This window comes from Nyctereutes procyonoides, unplaced genomic scaffold, assembly GCF_905146905.1.
Source record: "Nyctereutes procyonoides isolate TBG_1078 unplaced genomic scaffold, NYPRO_anot_genome, whole genome shotgun sequence".
Taxonomy (NCBI): Eukaryota; Metazoa; Chordata; class Mammalia; order Carnivora; family Canidae; genus Nyctereutes; species Nyctereutes procyonoides.
This window is the reverse complement of record NW_026575040.1, coordinates 11,855,674-11,867,554: the sequence shown is the minus strand read 5'-3', so window position 1 is coordinate 11,867,554 and position 11,881 is coordinate 11,855,674. Positions and strand designations below refer to the sequence as shown.

Genomic DNA, 11,881 nt, shown 5'->3' with positions numbered 1-11,881 from the left:
AAAAAAGCCAAATCATTAAGTAGTGATCGCGTAGTAACAAAAAAATGGGAACCAGCCAATCATGCCAATTGAGTTTTGTGGCCATATGTATATATACACTTACGATGTTAAAATTGCACATCATAGTTTTATCCTCCATCTGCACAGATGTTCAGTTAGTGGAGCAGAATTTTAAAGCTATTCCAAAGCTGCTCCACAGAGTAGATCTCAAGAACCACAGGAATTTAGGGACCAGTATGTGAGTGATCAGTGTCCAGGTTCTGCCAGGAATATTTAAAAGTGACGGACAAGAGAGAGCAACCCTAAAGAATGAAGCAAGAATACCACAGAATCAGGCATCATTTTCATTCATTGGAGCCCTGAGTCATATCTGAGTTCATCCTAGCTGGATTCTTAGTTACAAAGGAACCAGGGAAAATTAAAACCAGACCAACCAACCAACGAAAATTAGTCAAGAAAGGTAAGACATTTTATTTTACATACAAAAAGGGTGCAAACTGAGTTCTTTCTTCCCCAAATTGGGGAAGAGGTATACTTAAAGATCACATTTGTGTTTTCCATGGTGCCCTAGGAAATGGGCTACTCTGAGATAACATATCAAGACCCATTTTCCATTTTCTCCAAAGAAGGCTACTTCCTCTGCAGAGGAGTTTCTCCTAATGGTGTACAAATCTCTCTCCTGGAGGAACCGTTTCAAATACACTCGAAATTGACATTCATGTTTAAAAATACTACAAGTTTCATTTTCACAGCTGAGCTTTGCGACCAGTGCCAGGGTTTATGAAACAACATCACATATCTAAAATAAAAAAGTTAAAAAAAAAAGGCATTTAACAATAATCAGACACATTCACACAGCAATTAAAACTGATTTCCACAGCTGATTTATACATCATCTAGTCTTAAAAAAATTGCAATCAACATCCCAACATCTTTTTCAAAGTACAATGGGCAAAGATTAAAGAAACAGACAAAATAATATAATAAATTAGAGGATGTAATATATCCAATGGGAATTGATGAATCAACATTACTTTCCATTGGGGGGTGGGTTATATTTTTGGTTTCATCTCTTTTCTGTTTACTCTTCTGCTCAATAAATGGGGCTCATTCCCAGAGCCAGTTTGCTGTGACACTAATTTGAGAAGCTCACTTGTTATTTCTTTACTTCTGAGAATACTCAGTAACACATGGTCCCAGCAGCCTGGGCTGTGAGTCTTTATGGAAGTGAAACGCACAGATGAGAATGTGCGCGTGCGTGCACACACGCACACACAGGCATACAAGTGCAACCACACACACCCATCTGTAAATATATTTCCCCCCAAAGAAATGGCTCATCTCTCCTGACACATTCCTAACAGATTGACAAGCCTCTTAAAAAAGCTTTCGGTGCAAGGGCTGGCCTGGGATTTGGTCTGGAGCTCATGCGGAGGAAACTGACCATGTCTCGCCTGCCCGAAGGGGTTTGCAGGGAAGAGGCAGTCAGGACAGCCGTCCTCTGTATATTACTGGGATGGGTGCACTGCACCCCCACTTATCATGGATAACCCTCTGGTCAGACTTTGAGGGTGATGGCACTGGAAATGATTGTGAGGAGAAAGAGGAGGAAAGTAACAAAAATTCTGTCCACAGAACTGAGGTTTCTTTATTACATCAAGTTTGGTAATGAAACTAGAAATATATGGAGTACACATTCACTTTTTCCTTTGTAAGCTGATCTACAAATACTGGAGTGGACTTCCTGGTTGCTTTTTGAGGAACTCTGTCAACTACTATTGTCTATATCCAGGGAACCTACTTACTATTTTGAATACAATGGAGAAATCTATTCTTTTGCACTTACCTGCAAAAGGAGTTATAACATGTTTTTAAGACTGCTTAATTGATCGAAGACTTCCAAGATTCCTTACTTGTGGCTAAACTCTGCAAACCCTCAAAAGGGCCATGGTTTCCTTTTCTTTGTATTCAGAAACAAAGCCACCCTTCTCCCTCCCCCCTCCCCCCACCCCAACAAGATAACAAAACTGTAAGAACCTTATTTTGATTCCTGCTGACCCATCAGAGGGAAGACTGGGAGTCACTGGCCATCAATCTCTAGACAGGGCTTTCCTGGAGGCCTGGAGTTGGCAAAAGCAAGAACCCCAGAAACAAGTGCCTGTTGCTCATACAGCCAATCCAGATGTGGATTGTTCCAGCCAATCCACAGCCTCGTTACCCTGGCTCCTTTATCTGCACACCTTGGGGGCAATGGCGGGGATGGTGGCAGTGGACTGGCAAAGGCAACATTGCCCAGACAGCGCTGCAAGTTCCCAGTCTGAGTGACTCTAGCTTTAATGTGGCCGACCCTGGAGACGACAGTATCAGGGAAATTCACTGGGGATGGAGACTTGGTTTAAATATGAAAATGTAAGAGGTGACTGGGACACACAGGAGGCATATGGAATTGGGAGAGATGCATCAGAAGATCAAGTTCCTTTGAGATGCTTTCTAGGCCGCCATGAAAGTACTTATTTTTTATAAATGCAGGCAGAGCTTGCTCACTTAGAGGGGGAATGAACTGTATCTTTTGCATACAAAAAAAGTTAAGGCTATGATCTTTAGTAACCACTCTGACATACATTATTACCATCACTGCATATTCCTGACATTAAAGATGGTTACTAACAGTGAATATGCACCATCAGGGGAGACTTCCAGTGAACTAAGTTGGGAGATACAGGTGAGGGACCCTCTTCTGGCTAATGGCAGGGGCTGCTTCTTTGTACCTGGAGTTCACGGAGATAAACAGGCAAATCAGCACTTCTACTGAAAACCCCAGGATTCTGCTGCCTCCTGTTGCCCCTGCGTTCCAGAGTGAAGTGGAGCTTTAACTGGAGGTCAACCAGTGTACTCTTCTTAGACTCTGTTTACTCCTAGACAGACTCAATATACCAGAATGTTCATCAAGGCCCTTGTGAAAGCACACTGGCTGCTGGCACACCACTCACTCTTGCAGAGTAATCTAGAGTGAGATCACTGGGAAATGCCAGGGTGTGTGCAGCAAGTGATCAACCCTTACAATGCCTGACTGTACAGACACAGGTCATCCTCTGGTCATACAAAAAGGACCATTTATGCCTGGGTGGATGCCTGGCCTGCTTGCTTCAATCTGCTCAAGATGCGATGCCAGAAGGACCATAGGGTTCGGGAGAACTCCTAATAGCATATAGTAAGGGTTTTTTAAATGAACAAATGCTGTTAGTACTTACTGCTAGGTCAGAAGCAACTGCATCAGTCCCAAAGAAAAAGATCCCTAGGCACCATGTTGTGAAATGGAGAAAGCTGGAAAAACTGCAGTGAGTGGATTGGGGTGTTGGTGGGTGGAGGGAGTGCCCAGCCTCAGGCGACTGGCTGAGGTACAGCGCTAAGCAACTAGAGCAAGAGGGCTGAGGAAGGGAGCCCTGATGCGCTGCTGGGGATGGGACTGATGGCCCAATTATTCCTTAGGTAGTCTTTTTATTTACTTCTTAATTTTCAGGAAGATCACAATAGAATCCAAGGGGTCTGGGACCACCTTGGAGTGCTAATGGCCTTAGAAGAATCACCATTACCCTTTGTTATGAAAATCAAATACCTAGTAAGGGATTTGTGGGGAGCAGAGAAAGAACAGTGCATTAGGAAGGACCCCCCCCCAATAACTGCTTAGGTTTAAACCCCTCAAGAGCTAGCTGTTAAAAACATTTTAAGACAAAAAAAAAAAAAAAAAAAAAGTCACAAACCCAGCTGCAGGGGGCTTGCCCTGAGCCAAGCTGGTCACTGCCTTTGCTTTTTTGTGGAAGCAGAGGTGGGGAGGCACTTAGTGGGTATGGAGTGCCAGGATGCTAGAGGCTTTGTCACCATTTCCTCTTGCCCTCCTTTGAGAGGCAAGGCTTTTTCTATACAAGGGATAAGGAATTAAAGTTTCTATATGGGAAGTTTGAGTTGTCCAAATGCCAATTGTGAAACTCTAAGTTTCTGAGATGGTGCCTTAACCACTAGGTAATATCAAAGAAGCAATATTCAAAAATCCTTGTGGAAAAGGGCTGTGACGCTGTGTCTCCCAGCCACTCTGTATTGTATATAGGAAAATTTCTTTTAAAGAAAGGAAAGACTACAATCTTTACATGAGCTAAGCAGGTCTGAAGCCAGTAAAGTGATACTTCCTATTTCTAGCCAAGGCCCAGTAGGACAGGTAAAGCCCAGTAACTCTCATCGATGTGACTGCTGCTATTTCTGCTCCATGTGAAATACATCAAGGGACTTGTCAGGAAATGCCAATTACCAGAAAGTAGCCTCAGATCCTCCAGTCCAAAAGATGGCCCTCCACCTCAAGTCAGAGGCAGTGATTTCTGTGTTCCCAAAACCACCAGACTCAGTCACCAGCCACTGTCCTCCATGGTCAGCTCTCTCTACTCCCAGATACAAGGCCTTGTTCCCTGATGTGATTCTTCTCTATCACATCTGGAATGAGGTCACTGTTGGCATAAGCCACTGAACTCAAATGAAAATTGAGCACAATAAGATGAACTCCATACATTAATGACTTTCCAAGCAGTACATGAAGAACCAAGACCCTTCATCGTAGTAGATTAGGTGGACTGGGTAAAACCAGACAGTGGACTGGGTAAAACATGCTCTAGATCCATGGCCATCTTACTTGGAAGGAGTCTATATCCAATTAAGAAGATAATTTCAGACCTTTCATTTCAGTATCCTTTCCCCTGGAATTTTCTGGCACCAACCAATCTTACCCTCCTGTTCACTACAGCCCCATGTGCTCAGTCCTGAGCCTGCCGCAGGTGCCTGGTTTCTGATAAGGCAGGCCAGCCCAAACGCTACCCCTCAGCTACTGGGGCAGACAGTACATACTGATTTTATTTCATGGCCCTATGATGCCAAATCCTGAGGTTCTTCTGGCAGCCGGAAGAAAGGCTCACTTTCCTCCTCTTCTTGTCCACTAGTGGCAAGATGGTGGTGGCTCTTTCATCATTAATTTTGTCCCCCAAATCACTAAGGAAGTCACATGGCTATCTAGTTGGAAGTCCCTGGCAGTGGAGGAAACCAATATTTCCAATTTTTTTGTCAAGCATCTCTTTCTCCTGGTCACAGTCTGGCTTGGCTGGCTCATCCAAGTGCTGGAGAGCTAGGCTGTCCAAACTGTAGGCTGATGAGGTCAAGAGGCTCTGGTAGGGACATTCTTCAGCAGCTGAGAAGATGAATGAAAATTCAAGTATGTTTCCTTGCCAACCTGAGTGCTTACTCAGAATGACAGAGTTTGGCTTCTTCTCTTCTGGGTGCTGTAGACCCAACTTTTTTTCACTGAGAATGTCCTCTGGACCCATGTTCTCTCTGAATGGCTTGGCTGGCCCCATCCCCCTCAAAACAGAAAAAAAGTAAAACTCTCGATATAACCAGACACAATATGCATCTGCCATGTTTTTTGTTTAAAAAAAAAAAAACAACTAAAAGTGCAATAAAGTCAGTTTTTGTTTCCTTTGCGCAGAACAATTTGCATTGTCCTACTACCGTCTGGAGAACAGAGTTCGCTTGTTGAGAGAGCGAAAAATGCCAACACGCAGGGACAGTAGACTGCAAATTTCTCACAGCTTGTGTCCGACAGTGTAACTTCACAGGAGGAAGGGAGGGAGGGACCTGCACCCCGTGGCCAGCTGGGGATGGAGGCCGCACAGGCACAGAGGAGGAGGGAGCCATACTGCCAGGCACAGCTGGTAGTTGGAGAAGGTTCTTCTCCCGCCCAGGCCTGCCATCTTCCCCCTGCCTTCTTGGCCGCACCCCCAGCCTCTTAAGCTCCTTCAGCAGACAAAGCCTTTAACTCACTAGCTTTTATGCTGGAAAGGGTTGAGGGTGGGCAAGAATCAGGAGTAAACTAGGGGAGGGAAGAGAATAGTAGTCCTTGAGTTTTTGTGAATGACACCTTCACTGTAAACAATAGGAAGGAGAGTCAACCAGGCAGCCCCAAGGGCAAGCAGAGGAGGAGCAGCAGCTCTGGGACCTGCTCAGAGCTTTAGGCAGGTGGGGATGGCCACTGACCCATTGGGCCCTGGCTGCCCACACTGGCTCCTTCTGGGGCATCTGTTTTCTTCTTTTTGGTTTGGATCTCTATCCTCCCCCACAGAGGAGAGTCCCTTCCAATGAAAAATGGCAGGAGCTGCAGGTGCAATTGAGTTAGAGTCCCCAGGGCCTGAGGACTCCTGGGAGGCACTGGTCACTTGTGGCGCTGGGCAGTCTTCTTCCTTTTCCTCTTAAAAAAACAGCAGCACCTGGAGCACAAGGAACATTGCCAATCAGTGCGGGAGGCCTGCAGCTTCTGACAGCTTCTGCCTGCTTCTGCTTCCTGAGGGTGGGGTGGGAGAGAGGCGGATTTTCCCCCACCCCGGCATCTAACCACAGGGCCACCCACCTTCTACAGTGCACACACTGGAAGTAGTAGGCAGTGTCTGCCAGGATAGCCAAAGGAAGTAGCTGCCTCATTTGAATCTACAGCTACCAAGCCTCATCATCAAAAGGCTGTAGGCGAGGCAGGGCCAAAACAGGCATCTCTGGAAGGAGGAAGAAGGCTAGTCTTCTGGTCTCCTACTCAGCCCACATAGCTCATCTTTATCTAGAACCAAGGTGAGGGTCCTCAGGGCTGCTTAAGACTAGCCTGCATTGTCTGCCCCTTGAAACGGAGAGGAAAATGATTTAATGCAGCTTCAGGAGGAAGTAGGTAAGAAGCTAAACTGAGGCAAACAAATCCCCCCCCAAAGTATGACTGGAACTCTAGCAGGATCTCACGATGCTACCAATGAAGGATTAAGGATGCTCATCATCCTGCATCCCCATTCCCAACCCCACCCAGCTACCCAGAGCAGGCAGGAGGAGCCCCGAATCTAGTAAGAACTGTGAGCCCAGATCCCCCAACTGAAATCAGCACAGCCCACTTTTTGTTCTGAGGGGACTGAGGCCGCAGCCCGGGAGCTGAGCGTTGGCAAGCGTATGGCTGCAGGTCCTCAACTTAGCTACGGAGATTGCTGCTGCTGTGCCAGATGGGGTTAGAGGACTGGCCCTCATGCAGGGTGGAGTTCAGGGCCTGCTCCCCTTATCCACCCTCCATGTTCTGTTCCCTGGGCAAAAGCCACGCTCTGGAATAGCCCTAAGCCCGAGCATCCCCTCCTTGCTCCTGTCTCTGGAATAGGGAGCAGCTCTTGCTGAGGCAGTGACTAAGTCCATAAGGGGGTGATGAGGGCTGTGGCATGACTGGTGCAAGAGATATGTCCTTCCCAGAAAGCTGATATGTGGAAAATGAGGATGTGAGGGCCAGAAGGAATGGATGAGTCAAAGGTGCCAGATGGTGGAGGGGAGTCAAGCCGCAAACTTGACCCTTGAAAGGAAAGCTTTTTGGAGAGAAGTTTTCTGGTTCTCTTGCTTAAATCCCACTGGGTTTAACGCCAGGGCTATTCGTATGAAAATAAGGAACTGGTGCTTATTTTCCATACCCCTAAATTCTCCATCTACTGTGGCTAAGATTCTCTCCTTTTTCAGCCTGACCCCTTGGTATTTGGACAGGGTATTAAAATTTTGGAGGTCTCTTAGAATGCAGAAACACATTTATACAGGTAATGATAACCTTTAACAATATCTGAATGAATAAAAAATGAAAATTACGGAAACAGGACCTTCTTAAGGGAGTCTTAAAAAAGATTTTCTGAAGGTATCAATGACATTTGTGAAATGCTATTTTTTTTAAAGTAACTAATTTTTTTATTTAACTAATCTCTACCCCCAACATGGGGCTCAAATTCGCAACCCTAAGATCAAGAGCCACGTGCTCTTCTGACTGAGCTAGCCAGGTCCCCTATGAAATACTATTAATGGGTATTAATATAGTCACTAAATAAAGTGGCATGTGTATCTGGAGATTCAATAAATTCTTTTAAATAAAAATGACCAATGCTTTTGATTAAGACCATCTTCTCCCTGGAGAAGGCTTCAAGAAAAAAATGGTCTTTTTCTATTATATATGCTTAAGAAAATGGACATTTCCAAATTGAAAGTCCTGAAATTAATATTAACCAAGGCAAATTAAATCTCACGAGAGCATCAGTAATGCAACAGTTACCTGTTCTCTGTTAACCATGATTTCAGAGACATCACTAAAATTTAAGTCAATTTCTATTCTTCTTCTTCTTCTTTTTTTTTTTTTAGGATGCTAAAATGAGGATTTTGTATTTTTAATAAGTAAGAGCAATCACAATGAAGTTTGAAATACTATTTTGGTCCCTTTCAGACTATATATTTCATTTTACTTCCTTCAAGGCAAGTCATAAGAATTAATGTCTGCTTACAAGTATCACTGATGTCCCATGCTGAATTTGCCTGCTCAAGGGGAATGTGAGCTGTGGTTTTGAAGCCTAGATTAATTTTTGCTAGTTAGTGTAGTTAATGCTTCAGCAATAGCAGAAGCTTTTCCTGATCCTAACCATGAGGAAACAGGCCCCCAATCTGCTCTTCGACCCTCTAGTTTCTGTGATGACTACTAGCAGCAGGACCTGTTAAACTGGGTCAGACCCCTTATCAAGCCCACCAACTAACTCCATACAGATGTCTTACTCTCCAAAGAGAAGGAAGGTAAGTGATGAACTCTTCCTGTGTTGCAGGTTTTCTTCCAGTCAATTCTTTGATGGGATGACCAGAAGTTCCTAATGTTCTGGAGTGAGAATCAATCTGGTCTCCCTACTCACAAGCCAGACCTGTGAGCCATTACCTTTCCCATACTGCTCTCTTGCTCCATCCTGGTTCTCTCCCCTTCTGCTGTCCCTTTGCCACGCTTTTCTTCTTTAGTGTACTCTCCCATTCTTCCCTTGTTCTAACACCTGGCTCAAGCCTCACTGTTATCTATGAAGTCTTTCTTGACCATTCCTGTCCATAGTGACCTCTTGAGGGATAACAAGAAGTGTCCTGGAGAACTACTTGTCCTTTCAAGTATATATGTTTTATCTCTATACAGCTAGATGGCACCTAAGTTCTTGGGGCTTCCCCTAGAGTTCTAAGCAGAGTTGGATGAGCACACAGCAGGTCCTGTATGTGTAGTCAGGGTTACGTGAGTGACATCTCACAGGAAAAAAACAGACTGACAATATAAGATTCACACAGACATATTTGCTAGATAAAGGGGCCAAGTGTAGTTCTCAGTACCACAAGACTACAAATTCTATTTGTATAAAACCCAATTATTATCTTCCATATATCCCTGTCCCTGGGGAAACCCTGTAGGCAACTTGGCTTGACCACTGGGGTTCAGAAACTGGTGCCTGACCCAGTCACTGAAGACAAACAGAAACAAGGTGATCATAGAGTCCAGCAGGCTGTTATCACCACATAGAATATGACCTCATGCATGCAGACAATGTGGGGGAGTTGTAATTCCAGACTGCAACGACCAACTAGCTCAGGAACACCTGGAAGGTCACTAGCAACATCTAAGAAGAAAGCTGGCGAGTGGGCTCTTTCTTGTAGCAAGTATTTATCTCAGTGAATGTGGATTCTTTAGGGCTTCCCCCTCCACATAGCTTGTACTGTTCTTAAGAATGCACTCAAGGAACTTTTTCCAGGAGTGAAAGGAGAGGCTCCAACATCTTATTAGCTGAGTCAGCCCTTGGCTCACTAAATGTACTCTTACAGGGAAAAGAAAAGAAAAAGACAATAAATGAAAAACAAAACCCCTCCCCGAAACAACAAAATGTCCATTTCTTCCCCAAGAAGGAGCTCTTTTTGAGAGATTCATTTTACAGATGGAAGAACTAGCTGAATCAAAAAGAAACGTTTTTTTTTTACCAAAGCAGCCAATTTCCAGGCGAGAGACCAAGCCACACAATGTGAGATAATCTGGCAACAAGTGGCCTTGGGGTTCTGAAGAATAATCAAAATGACTGATACAGTAACCTTGTCCTCCTGCTTCTGTCCCTCTCTGTCTGATAATCTCTGGTCTATCAATTTGAGAGATAATTCCCTCAGATGGAAATAGATAATTTTGGATACTGTGGGATATTGTTTTGACAGGAGGAGAGAGTGATGAGATGGGTTTGAAAGGAAAGAAGGAACAGATTAATTCCTGGGTGTAGGCCTGCCCCATCCCCACCTTGTGGATCTAGTTCCCCAGTCTGGGTGGTTATGGCACAAGGCGGCGTATGGAAGCCATTCAGTGTTCCTAAGGCATTTTGTTTGGCTTTGCCAATCCCAGCCTAGTCTGGTCCGCTCCCCTAGCATGTGGACTGGAGAGAGGGACTCACCACAGGTTGAGCATTTTCAGGCAGCTACAGAGTGTGTAAAGAGAAAAACACAGAAAGGAAGAGAGAAAGAGAGAGATATTAGTCCACAGAGGTGAGATGGAAGCGACTCCCTGTGAGCCATGCAAACATGCAGTATGTGTCTGTGTTTCGTTTCTTCCTCTGTTGAGGAGGTAGGGTGAGTAGGCTTGGGCCACTTGGCCTCCACACTAAGGTGGAGGGGGCAGGCACCTGACAGAAGCATCGAGGGGGGAGCTGGATATCTCAGTGAAGGGTAAGGTAAAACAGAAAGAGTTGGTGGGAGCCCCTGAGTGGGTTTTCTTGGGCAATTTCCAGGAAGGTAGCAGGAAAAAGAAGAAATGATCCTGCCTGTAAGGATTCAGTCAAGCACCCAGGGAGCCATTTTGGTTCCCACACAAAGTCTTACTGTGCAATGTTAAGCTGATCTCCCAAGTATTCTGAAGGAAGGAGAAGTTCCTAGCCTTTCTGTAAGTCCAACACACCTGACCAGAGCCGTTGGCAGTTAGGTCTTACTCTAGATGGGGGGAAAAGGCTTTAGAAACAGGAGATGAAGCAGAGCAAGGGGGAGATCACTGCTCTGGACTGAGGTACAACCGCCAGGAAAAGGACCTTCATCCATTCTTATCAATTCTCAGGAGACATGAGGTCCACATCTGCTAAATTATAACTAAAGTCAGGGGATAACCAAAAACTCCTATTTTGACCATAACAAAAATCCACCAAAAAGCTGTCTTGCCTCACCATCCTTTCATCATATTTAAACAAGGACATATGTCCTCTAGCCAGAAGAACAGGGCAGTTAGATGTTCATATCATATACAGAACAAAAACCAAGACCTTGTTATTTCTCTCATCCTTTACACAAAACAAGCTGGGTGAGGAGCTCAAAATCAAAAGCTTGGATGTGAAGGTTTCACGTATCTCCCCAGCCCCTGGTTGAATCTTAATATAGACAACAGCCCTCTTTTCTTCACTACAAGTAGGCTGCATGGACAAATGGCATCACAGCTGCGTGCAATGAGGGGTTGTTTGGAACATCTTGTGCTTCTCTAGCTGTGACTTCTTCCCATGAAAATGATGGAGCAGGTGGATTCATGACTCCCCTCCCCCTTTCCAAAACACATAGATGGCCAAGAAGAAAACCACATGGCTGTGCTGACAGTTTCCTCGGCAAGATGGTTTGGTAGCTCATGAAATCACTAGGGGAATCAGCACACAAAATGCCGTAAGCAGTGAGCTTTCAGATGATGTTTGGTCAAATACAACTGCTCCCCTCTGCTTTCCACACATTTCAGAAGGCCCTGGAACTAGTGGCAAAGAGGCACAGTAGTCCTTTTTACTAAATGGGGAGACTGTAAACACCCTTCACACCCTAGATTTTAGATTATACTACAACAGAATTCACCACATTGAAATCTCTTTGTGTGAACAACCCCCTGTTTCATACACAGGACACAAACACCACACTTACATACATAATCAGTGTACACATTTACCAAAACAAAATGAGAGAATGGGTTCAAAAGATAAGCCTGAATAGGACATACTCTAAG

The 11,881-nt window shown here is 44.8% G+C and overlaps 1 protein-coding gene across 8 annotated transcripts in view; it reads right to left on the bottom strand.

The window, feature by feature from the left end:
• Positions 1–447: 447 nt before the first annotated feature.
• The window catches only part of CSNK1G1 (casein kinase 1 gamma 1), a 170,499-nt gene continuing 159,065 nt past the window's right edge, over positions 448–11,881 (bottom strand). For 7 of the 8 annotated variants that reach the window (XM_055319827.1, XM_055319826.1, XM_055319832.1 and 4 more), the window contains one exon: positions 448–6,302. In XM_055319827.1, coding sequence (XP_055175802.1) covers positions 6,248–6,302 — 55 coding nt within the window. In that variant the 3' untranslated portion in view covers positions 448–6,247. The remainder of the gene's footprint in view (positions 6,303–11,881) is intronic. The other variant, XR_008663732.1, reaches the window with a different exon arrangement.